The sequence below is a fragment of the Syngnathus leptorhynchus genome, chromosome 7 (genome assembly GCF_054491065.1).
Source record: "Syngnathus leptorhynchus isolate UIUO chromosome 7, UIUO_Slep, whole genome shotgun sequence".
NCBI classification, from domain to species: Eukaryota; Metazoa; Chordata; class Actinopteri; order Syngnathiformes; family Syngnathidae; genus Syngnathus; species Syngnathus leptorhynchus.
The window spans coordinates 3,420,866-3,446,407 of NC_141201.1; the positions used below are offsets into that span (position 1 = coordinate 3,420,866).

The window sequence follows — 25,542 nt, forward strand, 5'->3', positions numbered from 1 at the left end:
CCCGCACTGAAAAGAACCAAATGGTTCTTTTTTTTTTTTTTTTTCTCCCTTATGCCCCCTTCACAGTGCAGCCAGGCAGGAAAAATATTGCTTTGCAGTTAACTTCTAATCAAATTGCATTAGCTTTTCACAGCCGGTGCCCTTACTCCATTTGCACAAACCATCACGGACCTAGATGAATTTCACAGCCAGGGTGAGGAACACAGACTCGCCTCCGCCCACACACACTCACACACATACGCAAGTGTGACCATACAAGCATGATCGTGCAGTCGCAGAGTAAATCATTCCATCTGCAGCGTCCTTAAGTGACATTTTAGCAACTTCTCAAATGGAACCTGTCTGACTTTCACACCAAAGCGTCATCGGTTGTTGTCTGACTTGAGAAACGTGACTGGAAACTACAACACACAAATTCACATCAACAGGAAGCTTCTGAGTCGGCGCAAAGGGCCATAAAAATGTTGATTCGTGGAATCTTTAAAATCAAACAATCCTTTCTTTGATGCTGATTGAACACGAGATCAATTGTGGTTGGAAAATCCTCCATTTTTATAGTCTAAACAATAAATTGTTTTTCCTAAAGTATAAACATAGTACGAAGCAGTACTTAATTAACTTTGCTTACCAAATTTTGAAAATCGAAAAAAAAATATGCAACAATTAAGGCACTATACATCCAATTCGAAATTTTACGATCTTAAATCGATTGAATTTGCCAGGCGGATAAAATTGATAGAGGAAGCCTCGAAAGCTGACGTTAGTTCCAACTATGACCAGAAGAGTACCTTCTGTGGATCACAATTATTACGGTGCCACATGCAAATGTACTCTCCGGAAGAAAAAGTCAGAAGATATGACCGGCGAGCTCAATTATTAATTAGCTGTGAATTATTAATATGGAAATGTCTTCATTATGATTAACGTTGAACTCACATCCTATACGGCCTAATTACCATCAACCTTCTGTCGGCTGCCTGTAGGCACAAAACGGCTGTGCGAAACCACCGGCTTGTTTCCATCTTTGTGTGCGTCTGTGCGCACTACGTGCTCAACCACATACACACAAAAACACACACACAACGTCTCATCTCCGGAAACAAAAGAAAGCCCAGATGACATAATTCCGAAGACAGTCACCACCAGCCACAACATGACACACAATGCACGCTATAAATACGATCAGACTTTCAATTAACGTAACAAGTCTCATTGTATTGGTTTTTTTTTTTTTCCAGAACCTCATCAAGTTGTAGTTAAAAATATGTTACGAAAAAAATGGAATCATGACTAAAGTACATGATCTGTTCTATCGCCCACAATGCTCTTCTCACGAATCATTTTCCGTCTGCGCTATTTACGTCGAGTTTTTAGGTCAAGCGAGGCGTTTTGAAACTTTATGGTCGTTTTGAATTGTCCACTTGGAGAAACCCTCAGAAGCCCTTACAGGTTTATTGTTGGGTATTTTTAAACTGAAATTTGTCAGCCAATCAGAGAAGGGTCTGAAAACGCAAAACGGCCTGTACGTTAAGTAAAAATCAGACAAAGATGATTAAAATAACAAATGACATCAAATTAGCAGCCACGATGCTGAGAAGAAAGTCAAACTGGCAAAAATAAATGAAAAATTATCCAAAATGGCCGCCTTATTCAGTAAAAGGCACCAGGCTACAGTCTAAGTGGTCGCTTAGCAACCAGCACGACATATGCCTAACGTAAGACTTTCGTTGCTTTCGTCCTTGTGCCGGACCCCGCAGCCTCAAATAGGACGTTACCTTGATTCTTAATCTCGTCTCCTTCGATACCATTTTACAATTTTTCGCTCAATAGCAGGGAAGTGCTAAACGTTACTTTTGTTGGCAAAATGAACAAACACTTTGAAGCACCTCACTAAAGATAAAGATGCAGCGGGTGTTTTTACATCGAAATGACAAGTGGCCATGTTGGCGGCGGTGAGTGGGACGGGGGGGGGTCAACTTGTCCATTTGAATGGTACTGGTCCTCCTTGAATTTCATATTCTGGCGGTTTTGCATTGGCGCCACTCACTGTATCTAGGTGTGTGTTGCAGATGTTGATAAAGAGAAAGAGGGAAATAATAGAGATAAGTGGAAAGAGGTTGAGAGGACCAGTAGGAGGAGACCATGATGGGGGGGGGGGTCGTTAGAGGGTGGTCGAGAGCACTTGTTTGAATGGGGGGGTGACGCTGGAAGAGGAGGATGTGTGTGTTTGCCAGGGTGTGTGTAGAAGGGAGGGGGGGGGGGAGATGGGGGCGTGGTTTAAAGAAAATGCCACCCCCCTCCCTCCTTCTTCCCCCCTCGAACACTCCCCCCTCCTCTCGCCGTCCATTCCCCTCTCGCTGCGCTCTTTCACTGTTACCTGTTCCAGCACAACTGGCTACAGCTCTCGAGTTGGTGCGCCACGTCCACTCCCCCACCCAAAAAAAAAAAAAAAACTCACCTCAACTCTTTTCAACGCTTTCCAGGATCACTAAAAGACATTTTCATCAATAACAACTCGTCGTGGAAACCCACCTTCTTTCTTTTCTTGCCGCTCGAGGACCCCCACCACTCCGCGTTCGAGTCGCCACCATGCACTTGTTGTCCGTCGGCTCCCTCGTCTTTCTCTTCGCAACCGTTCTCCGCCAAGGTAAGAGTTATTTTGATTATTTTAAGATATTAAATGACTTCGTCGAGTGGTTATTGTATGATTATACTGACTTCCATGTGTTCCTGACCGCCTAAGGGGGATAACGTGGCGCATGCCACGCGCGCGCAGGTGCCGACAGAAAGTTAACTAGCAACCCGTTTTAGCATTTTTGAAGGGAGTGGGGGGCTCAAATGTTCATTTTACCCCCAATTATTGAAAAAAAATATCGTTTTAAACGTAGTGTGTATTAGGTTTTTCAAACTTGAGTTATAAACCGTTGATGATTGCCCCCACCCTTCACACGCGTTTTCATTCTGTGATTAATCTGGTTTCCGAGTTAGTTTTCTGGTCCATGAACGCATCAATTCAGGCGGCAAATATTGGACTCTGGTTTGATTCGGAGATGAGCAACATATGGCCCTTGAGCTATAAAGTCACATTCACACCATCACCGAGTGGCATGACAGGTAAAAGAACTCGTTCAGTGACTTTCATAATCAATATGTGCTTAATTCCCCCCCACAAGTGTGTATTACCCCTGGATGACTTGCATACTAAACGCATGACTGGTTAATGCCCATCATCATGTGACGTTAGTTCTCTTTTGTGAGCTCCGGCTGAATCGTCTGAGCATGAGTTCTGGCTATTATTTCACCTCTTCATGTGCTTGCACTCGTGTTTTATGCAGCTGGATTGAGCTTCCTGGATTACTGGGATTACGATCAGTGGTTTTGACGGGGCTGTTTGATAGTTTTGCTAAAAGGTCAGACGGCTCCTGTGGTGCAAGTTCTAATGGGCTGGGAATGCGGCATGTGGTTATGGATGCTGGGACTGGTTCTGCAGCATCAGTTTAATGTGGTTTTTTTTCTAACTCAGTTCCTCGCCTGCAGGCCAACAGGTAGCGGAACCGTTTTTTTTCCACAGTACTGCCTGCGTATTTATTAGCAAAGAATGCTAGGGACTGGACACGTAGTTCTGACCTCAGCCTCAGTCACGCCACAGCTGTTTCTGCTAGAAATTGACCCCCGAGTAACACCTATCACTCCATTTATTTGAGAGGAAACAAATGAGGTTTTTTTTTTTTTTGCACCGCCGTGCTTCGCATCTTCACATGGTGGAGAAGTGCACCGGGTCGAGGTCAGACTTTTACGGCCCCGCCTGCTGCTCCGTGTGTGTTTAGGGAGTGATGGTGTAAACGCGTGCGCACAACAGATGGTCGTCCGGCTCGAGGTTCTTTTTGAATGATCACGGGTAGAACTGCGAGTCCTCATTTAAATAATGGAGTCTGGATGAGATCATCGATAAACATAAACTCAACAAGCGATGTTTATCGCGAGTGAACAGATGAGAGCCGCAGCCATTTCAATTTTGTCAAGTCCTCGGGGCTGCGCAAAATTGATATTAAAAGTAATGAATCAACAACTGTTCACGATTATGAGCATCTGTAGGTTAACCGTGGTTGAATTTCTTTTTTCGAATCCAGTGCTGGATGTTATGTAGCACACGGGCCATATGTTGCCCACCACTGCTCTCAAATCTTTGTGCTTACGACCCACATAAAAAGACAAACTCAGCCCTAAATCTCTCCAGGAAGAGTCTGGAAAAGGTTTTTTTTGTTCACTCCCTCATCTCCACCCTACCCCCAACGCACTCCCCCCAAAAAAAACCGCCCTTCCCCTCCCTTACCGCAAAACGCACAGCCATCCTGCGCTCGGTGTCACAGCTGGTATTACTTGTCAAGCAAGTGGGGCTCTTCCACCACTAATGGACTTAGTAGGGGCGGTGGTGGTGTGTGGGTGGGGGGCTCTCACACACCCACCCGATTTCACCTGAGATGGATCCCCTCTTTCATCCCGCGCCGGGTCCCGTCCAGACTTGCGCGGCAGGATGTCGGAGGCTCCTTTTAATTGAAGGCTTCATGGCACGGTTGACAAGTTGTGTGCGGCTGTGTGTGCATGTCCCATCTCGCCTTGTCTCCGCAAGAAAGCAGATGGGCCCCTCTCCTCAAATCCCCCCCACTCCCCCACCCCTTAAAAGACATGAAAACTATCCCTTTGTGGAAAATTCAGATGCGGTCCTGACAAGTCTGCCTGGTCTTTGACTAAAAAAAAAAAATGCTGCATCTGTACTTCACTTCCTTGTCATTGGTGCTAAAATAAACAGGCTGTTGGTATCGGCTGTCTGCTCAGCCAGTAAATAATTGGCTCGGTGATGATATACAGGTGAAGCATAAGAGTCAAACACGTGTTTACCCAAAACATCCCTTAAGAAATCTCAGAAACACAATTGATGTTTTCCAGCGTCAATTGATTGACCTTTGGAATACACACGCACCTTTATTAGTCCTGTAATGAGAACATTCCCACATGGTTTCTGTGGAGTATTTGAATTTAGATTATTCATGTTCAGGAAACGTTTTTTTTTAATGATGTCAAACTGATACATGCTTTGAAATAAATTAGATATCTTTAATGATGAAATAGTGTCAAAAATAGTCTCAGTGCAACCATAGCATTCTTCTTCTACTATTTGAACATCCTCAACTATCATTCAAGTACAAAAAACAGCTATTTTGAAAGGTATATATATATTTTATAGATTTATCAATTTAGTATCTGGAAAAACAACCACAAAGGTTCATTGTTTCAAGTTGAAAAAATACTTGTACAGTGAGTAGACTGAATCAAGCAGCTGCTTGCGCTTTTTTAAAGATACAAAATGTCGCCAAATATAAATGTCAATGTAATTTTGAGACAATAGAAACATGTGGAAAGCTGTTAGAAGTAATGGCGTAGTAGCTGCAAGCTACTTAGCGGTTAGCATTGTTAGCTATAGTGAGTACAACTGGTTAACTGATATTTTTACGTCACTCAAATTTGTTTGGAATGTGCCATAGTTGTCCGTCGCAGCGGAAATGGAAGTGTAAAGTGGCTTATTTTGAGTGTCAATGAGCGCGTGTGACGGCTGAGTTTCTGATGATTCCCGCTGGACGGAATGTCTGGCATGAAGATGAGTGCGCGCCCCGGCAACGCCATTATCTGCCGCGGGACAACACAAAGCCGCTGAGATGCAACAATGAAAGTCGCTCGAGGGATTCTTGCATTCACGCTGTGGGTTTGACGCATTGGAAGGCCTTGAGACTTATCGTGAGGTCGTACGGAGGAAATAAACAATTTAGACTACTGTTAAGAGGTTGGATTTTGTTGCCGTTGCTTGATTGTCAAGATAGTTGAAGTTCAAGGAAACACCTGTCTCGGAGTGACATAGTGTACATACCGTTTATCATGTCACTTTCACTTTTTCGGCAGCGCCTTTTTCGCGGGCTTGAGGCGACGTGCACGCCCCGCCCAACGTCAAGAGCGGCAAATTCAAACGGGCCAGGTCCGGCTGTAAATCAAACGGAGTGGCGGGACTTCCTTCCCCCCCGTGTGTGTGTGTGTGTGTGTGTGTGTGTGTGTGTGTGTGTGTGTGTGTGTGTGTGTGTGTGCGTGTGTGTGCGTGAGGTGCTTGTGATCATTGCGGTACAGCCCTTCAAAATACACGTGTTTTGAAAATATCCAAATCAATGAATGAAAGATGGAATGAGTACAGATACCAGTTATCGGTATCGAGTACTCACGTTTGCTACCGATAGCAGCCACGATATTTTAAATCTCTCTTGTGGCACATGCGTGGCTGTTGTGAACTCTTGCTTCGATTGGAAGGCCTTGAGACCTTCAGAATGGGCTTGATTGGTAGGTCCGCGTGGCTGCTGTTCGACTCTCCCCATCGATGAGATGAATATGTTTTCTTTAGAACGCCATGTACTAGCATAGCATGCTCCATTTTTTTTTTTTCATCCATCACTCACTCACAATCCACCAAGGCTAATCGATGGTTCCAGCCCTCCCCTGCCTTTCTGTGTTTGCTCATCTTCTATTATGTTGATAATTTCCCCAAATACAGTGGCTTTTCTGACAGCCTAGCTTCTTAATTGTCTGGTAATGACAGTCATTTGTTGCAGACAGCGAACTGAGTCCACGCCGCGCGGCGCCACTCAATTGTGAGTCGTAATGGCGAGGCGTCTCGCTATGTGCAAATCACTTTAACATTTAAGAGCCCACTCATATGAAAACAGTAACCTTGAGGGAGCACGTAGAGGTTCAACGCCCGCATTTTTTTTTTTTTTTTTCTCTTCTACCCGGCCGAACAGGTGGTCGTGTGTGTCGTGTGCGCGACAGTGTTTGTTTTAGTCACCGTGAAGGGCCCCCACACGTGTCTCTTTATGTTTCCCGTTGTGCGTGCATTTGTCGCCAGCAAAGCGCTCTGTTGCCATCACTCACCATGTGATACACGACTCTCGACTCTTCCAACCGTTATTGTCGATGATTTGATTACGACTCTGCCGAGCCGGTTTTTAGTCGCTGGCGGTCACAGATGCCGTGGAGGAAAATGAACTTCCTGCAAGAAAAGGGGCTTAACTTCCACTGTGTCAAAGCCGGGAGATGTATGACTGACGTTGCTTTGAGTGAATGAAAAAACAAAATGGTTCCCAGGGAATAATTCAATGTGAAAAAGGGGGGCTCTTTTGTTCACCCTTGACAGTTTTACACTCAAGATTGTCAGTAAAGCAGCAGCAAGTAAATCTTGATTACACTTTTGGTGATTGCATCGACCCGCTTATAGCGCATTGCTACGGGACACATTCTCTTACCCCCGCCCCCCCATTTTAATCCCCGTTCAAATAGCCTCTTCAGGCGTCCAATTTTGCTTTAATTTGCCAGTCAGGTGAAGATAGGCTCTTTTAAGTTGACACCTGTTTAATGCCACAAGCTTTTTTGCGGGGGGGGGGGGGGGGGATTTCCATTTAGGTTGGGAATTTATGTTGGGGAACAAATAGTTGCCTCATGCTTCACTAACTGAAAAAGTTTCCCACACCTTTTCAGGCAGGTCATTTGATATCTACCCATAACTTGAAACTGTGAAAAAAGCTCCGATACTATGACACACAATACCAGCCTGTTAAAATACATCCCAAACTGGTTTGTTCACTAAACACTCAAGAGAATAAAACACATTGTACTGTATATTTACCCAAACACTTTGTCTAACAACATTTTTTACTCTCTGTTAGCATAATATTAGCATAAACCCAAAAGTGCTACAAACAAGCTATTGAATGGCATCTGTGTCATGAACTTTTAAATCATGACTATTCTGATTTTCTGTGCACATTTACGTTCTATATTCCATGGAAATGTCCATTGAATGTTTAGCATTGGGTTTTAAAACAAGTAAAAAAAATATGGGGGTTACTCACTGCAGTAGATATAAGCAGGTTTGAATTAAAGTCTCAAATTGAGCACAATAATATTTGTCTGTTCTGAATCCAAAAGCTTAAACTCACTTTGAGCTGCATCCAGGCGCGTAAGATTACCGCGCTATTACTATTTCTCTTATTTTGGCCACGGGCTCTTTTTCTCTGTGTTGTGCAAAAAAAAAAAAATGTTATTTGAAAGGAGTAAGACCAGAATTGCATTGTTTCAGAAATAGAGGCAGCGGGTTCACGCTGCCCTGCCACGGCGCAGCTTTCTAAATGCAGGAACTGCCCCATTGACAGGCACAAAAAGTAGAAGGAACGGCTTTTTGGTGAAGACCAAGAAATTGGGCAGACAACAACAAAAAAAAGTGAGCTCGCCTCGTCTTTTGTCATTGACGCCCCCCCCCACCCCTCCTTTGGCTTTCACCGGACTCCCGCCGACTGTATTGTGAAGCCGTCTCTTTTAAAGCAAATGAGTGTATGATGGCGACTTCTTGCTCCTGTTCCTGTCTTTGTCATTAATATGGAGGAACACCCACCCAACCCCCCAACCCTCCCCCCACCCCCATCCCTTCGAGGGAGCCGCCGCTCCCTGTTTCTGCACTCCATGTGCAACCCGACTGCGTGTGTTTTCCAGAAAGGAGGAATTCACTCCTCCAAATTGCCACACCCATCTTATAAACCGAATCTTTGTTCAAATTCTTCATTCGAGTCATTTAATGAATTCCTGAAGAGGGCTCCATTAGCTGCGGTGACAACGCAGATACCTTAGAGAATGACTGCGGGGACCGAAGCTTTTGTTTTTTAAATGACACTTAATGAATGTTCTTTGGTTATTCAAATGTTATCTTATACATTTGGAAAGGCAAAGCAAGGGGCCGAGACACCGCGGTGTTTCCGGCGGGGGGGGGGGGTGCTCTTATTGACTCATAAAAAGAGGTTAGCGCTCAATCTCTGATAGTCATGCATACGACGCAAGCCCATAAAGTCATCGGAGTCCAACGCTAAGACTATTGTATCGGACTTTTATTTGGGCTTTGTCCGGGTTTGGGAGAAGTCACTCGGGTCAACACAGCTTTTTGTGCTGAAGGTGAAGCTTTCATTCAAAGCCTCTGGCCCATAAATGGAACATGGATCCATTGTTGTTGTCTTTTTTTAAGCAAGCTCTGTTCGGGTTCAAAGGCTGTGTTCACTTTTGCCACATCTGGTGCGAATTTTGTGAGTCCTTCAGTCCATCCTTCCATCCATTGCTTATCCTGTGGGGGGGTGGGGGGGGATGATTTTTGATTTTATCAACTATAAAATGTACTGTTGTTGTCCACTAGGGGTCACCATACTCAACGTCCACATTATAATAACTGTGACTTTGAGTGTGTGTGGATTGAAAGTTTGTATCTGGCCTGGTGAGTGACATGGGTGTCAATGAATAATAGAGTTCAGAGGTCAGTTTCTGGCCTGTTAACTGGCAGTTCAGGATCTGAGCGTCTTGCTCAAGTCCATGGCAGTTGTGAATACGGGTGGGCGGGTCTGAACCGGGTGATTTTAATCTCTTGGCCATGATGTGTCCTTTATTCCGATGGGAAAAAAATCTGGACTCTTGAGCAGAAGTTACTACTGAGGAAGGAAATGCTTTTCTTTTTTTCATGACTTTTTTTCCTTTGGCGCCCAACAGAACAGCCCCCGTGTCGGTTGCTGACCTCACATTCCTGCCGTTTTGAAAGGCCGCGTCTTTGTTCGGCTCCAAAGTCCGCCACACGGACAGCCCGAAGCCATCTTCAACAACACACTGCTTGCCGCCGACTCGTAGCGGACAGCGGCCCTCATTCACAGGAGCCTCACTTCACATATATCAGGGACTGGAATTGAAAGCATTCACTTGGTAGAGACAGAGGACAGAAAAAGCAGGATTGTGTTCCAGGGTCATCACGCTACCCGTGCTCGCGGCATTTGTAAGTTTCTCCATTTCTCTTCCCAAAATCTCTGGAGATGGGGAAACTTTCTGAATAACGCAGTTGACCTTCATTTCTACACTATCAGGCTCGATAGCCGTGATACATCCGGGGAGGGAAGGTTGACATTGGAACACATCTGAATTTAAAACAATGAAGTTATTATACTGGGTGGGAAAAAAAAAAAATCCATGTGGAAAATCGTTTCCTACGATCCAAAGTTCTCCGTTGTGTTTTTGTGTCTTCTCGCTAACTGTATCATTTCTGGGAAATGATTGTTTTCGCAACCAAAGATCCTGTAAAATAAACTGTGATTAAAAAAAACGATTTATTTTCGATTCAGACAACTCATTGATTTCAGTATCAGGTGTTGAACCGATTCGTCCTCGAGTCATCAGTCTCTCGGCGGTTGCGTCCCTCCTCCTTCACAACTCTGGAGTAGTACAAAAGGGTGAAAATTGGCAGGTTGACTTTCCGCGTCAATGTGGTTAAAACCAAAGACAACAAGTTGGAAAAAGGCGGTGTAAAAAGCTTCTTGCCAGTGTTCCCCAAATTTGAGTTTCATTTAAATAAGTGGCAAGTGTTTACGCGGCAATTACTCCCACAATCCAGTCTTTGTCTGGTGCTTAAGATGTTTTTTATGATAAGACGCTTTGCTTTGCTTTCCTGTTGAGTATTCCGTAGCCGCCACTGGCAGACCTCCCGGGGAAGGTGAAGAGATGCTTGTCTGGTAATTGGGAGTGATTCTTAATTTACTAATGGGATGTCTGAAGAGGTCAAATGGCCTCGCGTTTCCCCCCGGAGTGAATTGTTAAGTATCACGCGGCGTCCCTTCGCTGCCATTTTAATGCAGACTTTTTATGCTGATTTATCCCCTCGGTGCAAACAAATCACCGTGCGCGATATTACTTTGCGTGTTGCGTGGCGTATTATAGCCGTGTCTGGATACTTTAGAGAATGAGGTCTTTGTTAAATTAACTTTTGCCGCGCATAAATTGAACCCATTATGTTGTGTGTCATTTTCACGAAAAGACACTTTGATTTGAGCGACAGTCCGTCAGAGGGGAAACGTCAAGATTTCCAGTCGACTCTGTTTCGAGGAAGTCGGAATAGAGCCTCCGTTATTTGTTACGCGAACATTTAAGACAGTAACGGCTCCCGGCGGATTTGTGATAATGAGATCATTTTGTTAAATTTCATCTCGGGCCATTTTCTCCCATGTAACACTTGAATGATGATCTTCATTTTCTATCTCTTGCTGTTGCTTGCTGCAATTTCCCCCCCACCTTGTGTCATTATGTTTAACATTATGAGAACAAGGCAAGAACATTTTGGGTGGAATTCATCCGCGGTTCTTGTCACACAATAAGAGATACCGCCGGATGCTACGCTAGCAGTTGTAGTTGGAGAAGCTACTTTGACGTGTTGATATTGGAAACGCGATTGATCAAAACTTATTAAGTATCGTTGTGTTTGATTTTTACATTTATGCTATTTTAATCAAATATTCTTTTAGGGAAATTTTTTGAACACATATCTTGTTTTTTATGTTAATCCTTCGGGGCTCATGCGTGATTTCTCTGACATTCCTATTTTGGTATGGAAACACTAAAGGTGTGTTTTTTTTCCCCGAACAAAAGTTTTTTTCTTCTTCTGGAGCATTTGCCTGAAGGCGTCTGTGTATCTCTGACCTTGCAGTAGAAGATTCCTCCCGAGACCTCCTGAGACAATGTAGCCTCAGTTTGCTTGAAGGGAATAATATGTGCAAGAGATTTGTTTTTCTTCTCTTCAGGCCATATATTGGATATGGGAGGAAAGGCGGGGGTGGCACATTTTTTTTTGGAATTGACAGACAGGTTTTTTTTTTTTTTTTTTTTTTTCCTTTTTTCTTTGCAAAGAGATGTTTCCCCCACCGTCTGTGAAGCTCATCAGCAGCTTGATCTGCCCGGCTTACGCTGCACACAAAAGTCTTCCAATTGTAGCACAGAAAAAAAAAAGAAAAAGCAGCAGCCATGTGAGGTTGATGGTTTAAAGCACTTATCTTGATGTATGGGCTTCCTTTCATGTCCTGATGGAAGAAGAAAATGTAATGGCCACCACTAATGAAATTATTATGCCTTAAAGGACCTTTGGACCCATGACGCCAGCGACATATGTTGAATTGCATCAAGTGGAGAATGGTTATCCTTTCCTCCCCAAACAAAAGAAACAGACCAAGATTTGCTCTGTTGTGACATTTTGATCTACTACACATCTTTAGAAGGAAAAGAAAATTACACAATTATTGACCGTGTATGGCCAAAAGACAAATGTTCTGTTTAATTGGATAGAAGCTCACTAAAGGAAACATATTTATAAGTTCCGTTGTTTGCTGCAACAACAACAAAAAAGGCTCCCATTGAGATCAATTACATTTGCAAGAGTTCACTTAACCCCAGAGTCTAAATTCTTCAGACGAACGATGCAGGCACTATTTTAAGAAAACACTTTTGTAGACTTCGTATCAATGTGAGTTGAAGTTAACTGGTCTATCCGTAATAAATATTAAATGTCACAAAAGTTCAAGAGAAAATAAAGCACGGATGTAACGTAAATGTGAAACCATAACGCGCATAAAACCCAACCCTTTGGTTGCTACAGCAGTATAAATCATTTAATAGTTGTTTACATAAAATATTATGACCAATCTCATTTTGTTTATTTTACCATTTGAGGTGTCATGAAAACTAAAAATATTAGCATCAGTCAGTGTTCGGCTTGTTTTCTCCGCTTAATAGTCAGAAACTATTGTTTTTGGCCAAACCAAATGATGTTTGCTGATTACTAAAAAAAAACCAAAAACAAAGAAATCTCAGAACAGTCTTTCATTTGGTGCGTATTTATACTTTGTCTCGAAAGATCAGTCCAAATGTTTGAAAACAACTGTCTGCTTTGAAAATGTCTGGTTGCGAATGAGTTAACAAAACGATCATCCTTGGTTACCGGTGCAGTGTGGACTATGGATTCTTTTGAAAATGGACACAAAATCCCATGGAATGTGGACACATGGGTCCATCTCAGGGGGGTCATTTACGTATGTCTCAGATATGGAAACACTTAGTTGCATTCTTGAACAAGCATCTTTTACGCGAATGAAATGAAAAAGCTCGAAGAAATATTTGAAGCCACTTTTTATTTAACTCGTCAAAGGTAATCATGTTAGCGGTTTGATCAAAGAGGTCAGCAGCCTTCACTCCACTAAAAGATGTGTCATGTGGAAAAACCTACAAATGATATTCTGAAAGCACGTACATAATCCTTTGTGTGCATTTTCTACATTCCGTATCTGGAGAGCGTGAATCAGAACGCACTCGAAAGCGTCATGCCCTCTTAATAATCAAGCAGACAGCCGCGCTTATTGGCATGGCCAGCACGGCCCACTCAGGTCCTCAGCGAGAAGGGGGGGTCAGGAGGTCCGCCGTTGCCTTATGAGTATATTGCAACATGCAACACATCAACTGGGCCTAATCTGAACGTATCGGCGGCGGCGCGACAATCGGCAGCGCAAAGCCATCTGCTGAGCGAATGCTAATGCCTCTTAATAGTTTGTGCTGTTTACAGACTAACAAGGCGTGAAGCGCAATCCACGCAGTGCATGGAAATCAGGCGTTAATGGAAGCAAGCGCACATGGGGTGGATATGAAAAGTCGACACACCCCTACTCAAATACCAGGCTTTGCCGATTAAAAAAAAATCACATTAAGATCAAAACTCTTTGAATTGTTAATGGGATGTTCCACCATTCAAAGCACCTCGGATGAACCCCAGATCAATTTCAGATGTTCTAGTAGGCTTGTCCTCATTTTAATTTTTTTTTATTGCTTTCTAGCAGAAGCCCGAAGTTGGCATACTGTGCTGTAAAATATAATGTCAAGAAAAGCATGTCAGAACATCTGAACTTAATTAGCAGGTATTCAGACTCGAGGCACTTTGGAGAAAAAAAAAAATGGTGGCAGGTGTGTGATGACTCCCGCTTAACTCGTTCAATGCCATTGACGGCTATACACGTCGAAGATCTAGTTGAATTGGGCTGGCAATGAATGAGTTATAGTTATAAGAGGGCGCGCACACTTATGCAACATAGCCTCAGTTACTTGGTCATTTTTTGATATCACAAAACCTGGATTTTGAACAGTGATGTGTAGATTAATGTCCACTGTAAATCAATGAATGTCTTTTTTTTATAATTTTTTTTTATTTTATTTTACTTAAAGCTTCAGTCAGAACCTGATGAGGCTCTTTTAAATGCACTAAAAATGGCTGCATGGTTGTTTACTCATGGAGACAAGTGATAGACTCCGGGCTCGTCGGTAGACCTCATTTACATTCCGCAGCAGTTTGGTCACCTCCAAAATATAGTCATAACGATAATGGAACGTATAGGCGACCCGTCAAGTCTTCCCGGAAGGAGACTTTAATCTGTTGCCGCCAGCTTGGCTAATGTTGAAAAATAAGATGATTCATCGCATTGCTTCTCAGTCGCGAGGATGCTTTTTTGTCTGCCGCGTATTGACTTTTTCCTCTCTGCTCGTCATGCGTCTTACTGGCGGCGGCAGTTAGAGGTGATCCTTTTTGTTTTGTTTACCGACAATTTTGGTCGCCGTCTCAGTGGGGAAACGAGCCTGAAGAAAATGAAATGACAAACTAATCTATTGTTAACGGAGAGGCCGCTGAGGTGGCACACTCAACCAAATGCGGCAGGTTTTTTGGGGGGAGAAAAAAAAAATGGCGGGAAACTTTTAATGTCGAATAATTTCCAGGGACAATTCCAACAATCTCCTGAGCATCCGACAGTTCCTTGCCAAAAATATTTTTAAATTAACCAAAAAATAAATTACGCTTTCCAACAATTCCCTGAGCATCTGACAGTTCCTTGCCCAAAAAGAAATTCCATTTTTTTTTTTGACACTTTCCAACAATCTCCTGAGCATCTGACAGTTCTTTGCCAAAAATATTGATTAATTTTTTCACTTTCTTGACGTGGAAGACATCAAGATGACAACGCTTATTTTGAAAGGGAACATTTGTAAAACCAGTCCTGGAACTATTCTGACAAACCTAGAGTTCAAACAGTTCAACAGAATAGACCAAAGTTCACTTTACAAACCTTTGAAATGTACATGTTTGCATACTACTTCAATATTTACGCACGCGTCTAGATGAGAAAGTTCCTCCGAGACTGATTGATAACAAAATCCATTTGACGCTATGAAATGAATCGATTTCATTGATCGTCTGTTTAAGGCTTTCTTCCGCTTTTGTGTCATTACGGCACATGGGGAGCCTTTTAGGTGATGAACAAAAGTGATTAGGAGTGACGATCAATATACAGTCATGACAAGAAGTCGGCCCTTGCTCCATTTCCAGTCGGTGGCCTCCAGAGCTTACCGTTTAAAGAGATCCCAGCTTTACTGCAATTTAAAACCCTCCTGGAGTTGATTACGTCTCCCCGTGATTTCAGGCTGTAGTTTTAATTACCCCGACTAAACGATAGACTTTGTAAACAAGTCCAGCCTCGCCTTCCTTTTTGACAGCCTTCCTTCCCTCCGCCGCCGGTACGGCCAATCAAATCTCATAGATCCTCTCAAATCCCCGCAATATATGGAAGGAACGACGAGGCTAGCCGCCAAATGATGTTTTCGTTTCTAGTGCCTCTCCTCGTACACACGCCTGTGGCAAAAACCAAGGCTTCTCTTCAACGTGGAATGCTGAAATGCATCCAGTGGCTTTTTTATCGGCGCCCCTGAGTTAAGAAGGTCCGGAGAAAAGTCTTTATTGTTCAACTCCGGTAACCAAATGTGACTCAGAGAGCGCTTTCATAAACTGCGGCAAGAATTCATGAACAAAACGCACAAAGGCAACAATAAAGCTCGCAGGATCATGGGAGGGGAAATTGAATGGCTTTCAGCAGGTGGGTAGATTTCATAAATTGTGTACAGCTTCTTTTATCGGCGCCTTATAAAACTCAACGTTGTTGCCTGGCCTGCTGCCCACGAGGAACGGACACTTATTTTTAATAGGAGTCTTTTGATCGCTGCTTTTAGGTAATGAACTGAGAGATTACGGCGCATGGGTGGGGTAAAAGCGTTTTCCTATCAAGGGCCCGGTTCAGTATTTCTAAAGCCCTCCGAGGGCTCCCGTAAATGTATGAGAAAATATGATGAAATGATATATTAACAGTATTTGTGGGTTAAATGTTTCGGGGGGTTTTATAACGGTTCCGCTCGGTTGACTTGAAATTGTTTTCTTGCTCCGTCTTTCGATATAGACCAAATAAATAGAGACTTTCAGGTTTTACTCATACTGAAAAACTCACTCAGGATGTTGGTGACTCCTAAAAATTGTCTCCAAAAGAAGAAACATTTGGGAGATTTAGTCTTACCCACCCAAGTCGGCCATTTTGATTGACAGCCAAAGTCATTCCAGCCATTATCGGGGGGAATCCTTCAAAAACAACCTTGTCCAAGATGACTGCTGACACTAAATAGTGAAGCATTCCACTTTTCACCATGACTCAACATAAAACTTCAAGATTCATTCCTCTCCATAAGGTCAAATCTTAACCTCGATGTCAGGTTGTCCAACTCTGACAATATTCCATTTTCCGTAGCTTCAGCTTCTGAAGACAGAAAATTGAGCGCGAAGGTTACTTGCACTTTGAAATTAATTTGACTCAAGTTCACCTGTCACAATGTGTTATTTATTTAATTTTTTTTTACAGGGTGAGATGAGTTCACAAATACGTCGCGCATCATTTCCGCACATTACCATTCTAAATATAATGAGTTTTATCAACTCGACTGCGGGAATCAGGATGGCAAGACTCGGGTGTTGCTTTTTAATAGCTGCAAATTATTTGTTCATCCCATTTGCACCTTTAAACCTCACGTATGACTGAATCCACACTATGTCTATTTTCAGAGTGTAATATCCCGGCAGTGAGTCACGCGTGAATTATCACATCTTTCTTATGACACGCGTTGGCCATTTGATCTCTCTTGAGACAAAAAAGGTTGAGGTCAGTGCTTCCGGAAAAACGGATGTAAACTAAATGCCAAAAACATTGCCTTGGCTTATATCGGGAATGTTTAATGGAAAAGGAGGAGGCGGAGTTAATGGCCGTGCTTGGTTAATGGCCTTCTGTTGCTTTTAATGGCACGTTGTTAATGGGAGGTGTGCTCGGGTGTTTTGAGTCATGACAGTCTGGATTACCCCCATCATGGGCCGGACCCCCCTCAAATACATAATTCACCACATAATGGACGTGATTTCTAAGTGCACTCAGTGCTCAACCACTCCAGCCGGCTGGAGTCTTTAAGAGCGGCTCATCTGCGGACACAATTTATGACATTTTTTTTTTTTTTTTTTTTTAAAGAGGATGCTTGTGTGGTCCTGTATGGGGAGGAAATCATTTCAAAGACTAATGATGGTACTTGTGAGATCAATTTCTCTACCTTATGGCAGATCATTAAAATAGTAATAATCACCATCTTTTCTCGGGTAATACGCCTTTTATCTTCCTCATCAGAACAGTACAAAAAAAATATATAATCAACGCCAGTGGGAACGTGCGAAAGTCTGCAAGCAAAACTTTTTTTTCTGCCGGAACCATTTCAATTAAATCCTGATCGACTGCTTTGATTGTGCCGCGGGTGCCTTCAGAGTGAGACTGTAATGAATAATAAAAAAAAAAAAGAAATATATCAAGCCTGGTTCCTAATCAAAAGGGATAAATGTGATAGAATCTCGCCGTTCTTTGTGTTTTCTCGAGTATGTTTCTCTCCCGCGCGGCACCGAAGCTTGAATGTTAGCTACGAGACGGACATTCCGATTATTCCGCCGATGAATGGAATCGACGTTGAACTTAACAACGAGACGCCCGGGTTATTATTTGGTGCCATGTTTTACAAAAAATTCCCCTGAACAAAATCAATCAGACATCACGCTGAGCGAAGAATGGCAAAACTTTTCGAAACATTCACACACACACACACACACACACACACACACACACACCAAACCCTTCGGGATTGTTTACCAGCTCGCCCCTCATTATATAAACCAACACAGCACAACTGTCTGTTTTTTGTGATGGACCATAATGCAACGCGCTCTCGAGGTGCTCGGAGAAAATGACTCACTTCTTCCTCCGGGCTTATTATTGTTTCCCCGCTCGACCGAGCTCGGCAACGCGGAGCTGATGCAAATGGCTCGCACCTGCTGCACTGGGGATTGTCCACCGGCATCCTGGGAAACGTAGGAAACGGCCAATGTAGACGCAAACAACTCGAGATGTCCTTCCCAGAGGAAAAACATTGGATAGTAAACATTTACATTCAAACTAGTTATTCATTTGAACTTAATAAATGAAAAATTAGGGATAGGCGAGTAGCGTTATCAGGCTGACCTTATTTTAAGGTATTGACTGAAAATGACATCACAGTTGATGGGGGAACGACCAATCACGACGGCTCACCTGTTTTCCCAGTTTGGTCACATACCCAAGCTGAGCCGTGATTGGTCGATAACTGAGCCTTGAGCAACTGTGATGTCATTTTCAGTCAAAATAAGATGGATCCTTGAACGTGGTCTTGATCAATATTGGATTTAGACTTATGGGGTGGCAGAGAACATATTATTGTAAAGAATTGTTCTGCCTTGACTACCCCTTTAATGTTTTAGAAAACTCACACCAGCAGAGCATATATTTATTTTAATTGGAGCTAGTCCTTTTTTGACCCGCATGCATCAAGAGATTCGGCAAAAAAAAATACACCTTGAGGGTCAATCATCTTGCTCAGAACATCACGCTCATTATCCAAGGTTATCTGCCGGCTACTTGCTTTATAAGAACATCGTAGTAGCGCTGACTAGCTTTTGTCTCGACAATGTTAAGAGTCTTCAAAACAAAGTCAATGGGAAAGTGTGCTAAGAATGCATAGAATTTGTTTTCAAATCGAGATACTTGTAAATGAAGTGTTAGAAAAACAATTTTTAGTAGGGCACAAAATCGTCAATGTATGTAATCCCGCGTAGGTCCCTGACATTGATGAGTGCGCGCTAACACTCGGAGGGCAAAATAATTCTTTGTCTCGCCTTCGGCCATCCTGTCTCGGCGAAGAAAAACAGAAACCGGATGCCGAGTCGGCAGCTAGGAAACGTTTGCAAACACAAAGCAACTATAGGAAGCGGACAAAGTGAGATTTCAGGCGATGCATTAGCTGGATTCACACCTGCTACCGGCCGCGGGTGTCTCGTGACCACACATGATGCAGCAAATGAAAATTGTTTTCTTTGCCCCAGGGGGCGGGAGCCATCAAAATGTCTCCCTAGAAAAAAAAACTCTATTTCACACCGGCCATTTCATCATAGCCTGGCCCTATTCAGCCTTCAATTACAATGAAGCACAGAGAAGCATGAAAAGCTTGTAAAGCTTTCTCACTTCCTCGTAAAAGTTTTGGCCTATTTTTCCCAAATGACACGCAGCATTAAAAACGGCATGATTGGGTTTTTTTGGTTTTGTTTGCCAGGCCACTGCTGGCTGGAGAGCACAATGTTCAAAAACAGAAAAGAAAATCACGTTGCCTGGTGACAGGAAGGGGGGGGGCATGGGGGGGGGGCATTGTGCTCAGTGGACCTTGAACCCATGATGCCTAACTGACATAATTCCTCCTTTGATAACATCCAAAGCAGATTGTTGAATGTGTCTTTTTTAATTTCTAAGCAGAATTCTTGGAATAGATTTGAATCGGCTACGGGCACGACCTGTAGTGGTGGAGATAGTAGAATGTTCGTTTTCTGGAAATGAAACAAAAAAAGTAATTCACAGTGCATATGCTGTTTTTGATAAGGAAATGTAACACTCTATTACATTTAAAAGGTAGTCATTCTTTACAGAGGATAAAGAATATATGCCTGTGACGATTGTTCATTGTTTGTTGTGAAGCAAGACGAGTTCACTGCTGCTCTATCTCAAGTGAAAGCAAAAAAAAAAAATGAAAAGTGAGGTGAATGGCGACTCGACTCTTAAAACGCGTAAGTAGATGAAGCGACTTTTTCTAAACATACAAAATGATTTCCATTTTATTCTGCTTTTTTTGTCGCCAGTAGATATTTCTCATTACTTAACGAAACATATATATATATTTTTTTTTTTTGCCATGCAAACCAAACCATCGCACGAGAATGATGAATTCATTTTCAAGTCAGAGCACCCAGCGGGATATCTTGTGCATATTATGAGTTGCTGGGGAGAAGAGAAGATAATGTGTCCCACAGTGTGAAAGAGAGAATAATTTATCACTTGCGATGATAAATAAATATTTATTTTTTTTGCATCGCCATGTCAGACCATATCTGACTTTTTCGTCACAAAGCTAATAAATGTGTTGGGCTTTGGATAGTATTTCTCATGGAACTCAGAGATAAGAAGTGGCAGTGAGTGGCTCACTTATTAGACCAAAAGAATAGTGCGACTTAGTTCGTCTGGCCTTGTGGCGGGAAGGAGGGGGCGGGGGACATTGTCATAAAATGGACCCTTTGTCTCATTTCTCGACTTACAAGCGGACCTTTTTTTTTTTCCACACAATTCTGTCTAAAAGGATCCTTTTGAAGGTCACCGAGATGACGGCCGGGGCAACATCTTTCGGAGGGCCGGGGTCACTCTGCCCCACAACAGATGGTGCAGCTGGAAAAGCGGCATGGACAGCTTCTCACTGTACAATCCATTTTCACATGACTTGCCACCTGGTTACTTCCCAGCACGCCGCAATGTGGGAGTTTTTTTTCCTCTTGATAACAGAATCACTCCATCATTAACAATCATCTCATTGAGTTTTTAGTTGAAACGTATGACTGAAGCATTGTTCCGGGATTTTTGCAGTTTAATTGCTAATACGCAACGAATGGCAATAACATCGACATGCGCATAGATTGATAAAGAACACAAAAGACTTTAATTCACTAAAGCCAACGTGAATCAAAAAAGACCTTTGCCAAGAAAATGTGTGCCTGCTTGACAATCAATAAAACAGTTTACAGCCTTTTACTCTTCACTCGGCACGGCAATAAAAAAGTGACCCAGTCCCAACCCGAAGGCTTCTTTAAAGCAAAGTTAGTTGTATGTTCCTGAGGTAAAGTTTTTCCAATATATTTTTTTTCCACCTTTCCTGTGAAAGAAACTGTACACAGTGCAGCTATTCTGAAATATTACAAGCTGCTTGCCGATATATATATATTTTTTTTATGCAACCGGATACCATTAGCCTGATGCTGTGATGACAGTGATGGGCAATTACAGATGGCTTGGAAAAAAGCTCAATTATAGCGCGGAGCAAATTTGACATTCCGACCCATTTCACGGAGCAACATGAAAGAGACGTAATGCTGCAGCAATGCGATTGCTGTAGTCGGGACGGAGTTGTTTGTCAAAATGGCTTCACCAAGTATAAACTCAATATTACACACAACAAGCTTATTAAATGGCAGCCACGGGGTTGCTTAGGGAACCCTGATGGTGGCCATTTTCCCAAATCACGCCATATCTTCCCGTGGGACTTAAGCTCGTTGCGTGACAATTGATAAATTAGGAAATTTCCAAAATTATTCGAATTAAGATAAACATAAGGCGCTCTCGCTTAATCGAATAGAATTTTGCCTTTCCGCTCACACTTTTATCACAAGCAGAGCACATCGACGAGGTCAAACAACAGCTCCGAATTTTACTCACATCTGTTGTTGTGACAAATGTGTCAACAAAATCTTGTTATTAATATCAGTTAAAAATATCAACGACCCATGCCGACACTTCTATAAAGAAAAGCATTTATAAAAAAAAAAAAAAAAAGGTGCGGGGGAAAAAAAAAAGGTTTTGGTGAGAAACCGCTAATTAATTATAAGCCGTTTTACACGGAGAGTCACCGAAGCGAGTTATTTTCACCACTGCGTGCTTTCAACATAACGAAGTGAGAAAATTCCCTTTCACACTGTTGCTGTTCTACGTCTGACACAACGTCGGAAGGTGAAGAATCGCTCAGTCAGCTTCGTCGCCTTATTTTGTGCCGTTGCTGAATACACAACAAAACTGATAAAAAAAGATTTGGGCTTCCCAGTTGTAAATGCCTAAAAATACCCATCTTCTAAACCACTTTTAAGGATATTTGTTTTTGTTTTTTTTAGCTAACAGCATAATAAATTAATTTAACTTAACTTCCTTCTGCAAGCTTGACTCAACAGCGCCTCTGCTGGTCGTAGTCAATTAATGCTCCCTATTTTGCCTCGACGTTAACCCAATATTCAGCGGAAGTACTTATCATTCATTTTACTCGTCCATATATTTGATTGACAGCTCCACTTCCGACTCCAACTCCACAAGATGTGCACTCACTCTCCAGGCGAGTGAGTTTATTTACAAAAAAGAAGGCATTACTGAAGGCTCCTTATCAGAAGCTGCCTTCATTAGAAACTGCGAGCCTTTTCCCAAGTGGTATCGATCCAAGTGAAGTGCTCCTTTCTGCCCCTTCACCGCTGATCCACCGCTGGAAGGAGGCTATTTGCCATCCTGTCTTTGTGGACATGCGCCACGGGACCTCCATTCAATGCGCAACCCTCATTTTCAGTGCTTAATAAGTTTGAACTGGTTCTTTCTTGTGCCGTTGAATGACGAGCCGGGGGGGGGGGGGGTTCAAGTGGCTATGGAGGGACATTGCGATGAGTGTGTGCCGGCTGATTTCCCTGGGTGAGCTCGGAAGCCTAGTCACCACCCTACCCCGTTTCGCGCTTGTTACCAAGGCACCTTAATCAGGAACATGAAAGCATCTCCGGTGTCCCGTCACTCTCGCTCACCTGTCGACCACTTTACCGCCGTTTCGGTAACATTCCCACCAGAGTCGAAAATTCCCACCCGAGTTCAACGGGTTAATGTGGTTAATAAATTACACTTGATGACACACAAAGGAATGCGCTCTGATTTCAACTGGGGTTATTGCCTTGGAAACAGTTGCTCATGTGTGTTTGTCAAAGTGAAGTCACGGAGATCATCTACTTTTGTGGAGAAGGATTACCTTATCTTCGACGACGGCGGCGGCGGCGGCTCTGTCGTCTCCAGCGTGCGATTAGCTGTCATTGTGTAACAATGCAATTCGTGCCGATAACAACCTGGCTTCTTAAATTCACTTTCTAAATGTTCTCAGAGTGGCTGAAAAGAGCTCTGGCCATTTTAATTTGGAAATGGACTTTGTAATCTACCGCTAACCTATGCTGGCAATTTCAGGGTTATTGTAGTTGCCATGTTGGCTCCTCTCAAATTAGCATTAGTGGTAGCCACAGTTTTTTTTTTTTTTTGATGACTTTAGACGAATACATGCTGTCTTTATCCCTTCAGAAGAAAAAAAACGGCATTATCTGTGCTTTGACCAACTTACTTGCTAACCAAAACAGCAGCATGTGGAAATGGCCTCAGAAAACACGCTGATGTTATGTGATGATGTTATGTTCCAGTGAGCTCTCAAGCTTATTTGTTCTTGTTTCTCCACAAAAGCCCTTTTCTTTTAAAGTGCATTTTCACTTGTTTGTTTTTTAAAATTGACCTTGGGAAATCAAATGTACATAAAAACAGTTCCCCAATCCAGATAATGCGCAAAATGTAGCAGCTGAGCAGAGCATCCATATGCGTAGGATGTTCTTTGGATTCCAAAAGGCCCTTGAAACATGAGAGACAATTTCGTTGCATTTGCGTCAGCACCGCACAAAAAATAAAAGCGGCGTTTGGAGGGCCGCCTCGTCCGTCCGCACACACGGGGAAACCTCAACTCTGAAATTCGGGCTAAAATCTTGTAGCGTCTACCCGGAGTTGTTTCTTCCTCTTTGATTTTTATCAATGCCTTCACCTGCATATTTTACCTTCTTCCTGTCTTTTGTTTGCTTTCCCACCTGCGTCTTATCAAACCTGTAAGCCCCGCCCCTCCTCTCTGTCCAGTAGCCAATCAGCTGCTTTCCCTCGCTTCAGTTTTACTACCCTTATTACCTTTGTTCTGCATCGCCGTCTGCTCGGTTCGCTTCCTTATTGTTCAATCGTCAACTCGGGCAGGTTTTTGCTTCCCTCGTTGTCGTTTCTCGCGTCCAAAGAGCCGCAGATCAACTCGACTCCGTGCAGTTTTTCAGTGTATTAAATTGTGTACGGATTTGTTTATTCCATGTGTTTAAATGCCAACAAGCCACATTTGAAATCCAGGTATTATATTGAAAAATGCCACTGCAAGGTTTCTGAAAATGTAATAAATGCATTCCCACTGCTAAAGCACACTAACAAGCAAGGATATCACATTTGAAAATGCCAGCAAGGCTTTTGGGAATATTAGATGTCTGTGTAAAAAAAAAGATTTATGATGACCTTGCTGAACACAAAAGTAAAACTATAAAAAAATAGGCACAAAATGGTAATGAAACAACGATGCTTGTGCGAATAATTATAATCGAAATATGGAAAAGAAATTCAGTCAATATGAGAGGAGTTATTGCTTTTGCTTTTATAACTTTAATTTACTTAAGTTGAATTTTTCCCCCAAAAAAATAGGACTTCATTCTTGTACATTCTGATTTTCTTCTCCTGAAATTACGATTTTCTCAAAATATGACTTTTATTCCCGTTAATTTCAACTCATCGAGTACTTCAGTCAAATTTGATGATCGATTACAATGACTTTTGACTAAAGATGATTGATCAAATAAACCTTGTGTTGACTGACACTTTGGCTGTATCTTCTTTTGTAAAATGATTCCAAACTTTGGATCTTCTGTCTTATCGAGTGTTTCCTCCTGGCTGGCCGCCATCGTGCCAATTTATTTCTACACGCAGTGTTGCTTGTGTCCGCAGGAGCATTCTGCTGTATCCCAAAAAAAAAAAATCATCCCAGCAAAGCATTGAGCTTTGACATTTTGCTTCAACTTCAAATGATTCAACTTTTTCGATGAATCGTTTCAATCGATTAATCACCTTATTGCAACAATTTGTCACGTTTTTTGCATTTTTTAAACGGCTCATCAAAATGAAAGGAAATTGCAAAGCAAATTAGAGCAGCTCATCCTTTTTTCCATCCGTTTCAAGTCTGCTGCTTTTACAACACAGGAAGCGGAAGCGTTTAGCGTCTGTCGTTTTGACTTGAATACGATGCGACGCCATGAATAAAAGCCACTCTTTAATGTGTCTTTAGTTTCCTCTTAGTGCAAGGGCATTACTCTTCTCCCAAAATGTGTTTGGGGACTGACTACTCTGTCCTCTTAGATTTAACTTAAGTGCTGATGAGCTGTTTCATATTCAAGCTTTCACTCTTGATAGCTGACAGCCTCTCGTGAGCACAGCTCCGAGAGTCTTCGGGCTCGGTCCCCCCCCCCGTGAAAAAGTTAAAGAGAATAACAGCTCATTATCAGTTGGGCCACGCTAGCCTCTGGTTCCCTACAGCCTTCTACCTCTTAACCCTCATCGCATCCAATTCAAGGCCCCTCCTCCCCATCCTCCTTGCCAGCACTTTGTCTCCATGGCGATGTTGTGAATGAAAATTTAGGCCAAGAGGTTTTTTTTTTTATTTGTATGTGTATCTGACGGGAGTTGT

The 25,542-nt window shown here is 42.6% G+C and overlaps 1 protein-coding gene across 2 annotated transcripts in view; it reads left to right on the forward strand.

Moving 5' to 3' along the window:
- The first annotated feature begins 2,346 nt into the window (after window positions 1-2,346).
- Window positions 2,347-25,542, forward strand: part of LOC147054171 (CD166 antigen homolog A-like) — a 31,664-nt gene continuing 8,468 nt past the window's right edge. Inside the window, exon 1 of one of the 2 annotated variants that reach the window (XM_085916432.1) lies at window positions 2,347-2,647. In XM_085916432.1, coding sequence (XP_085772558.1) covers window positions 2,590-2,647 — 58 coding nt within the window. In that variant the 5' untranslated portion in view covers window positions 2,347-2,589. The remainder of the gene's footprint in view (window positions 2,648-25,542) is intronic. The other variant, XM_085916431.1, reaches the window with a different exon arrangement.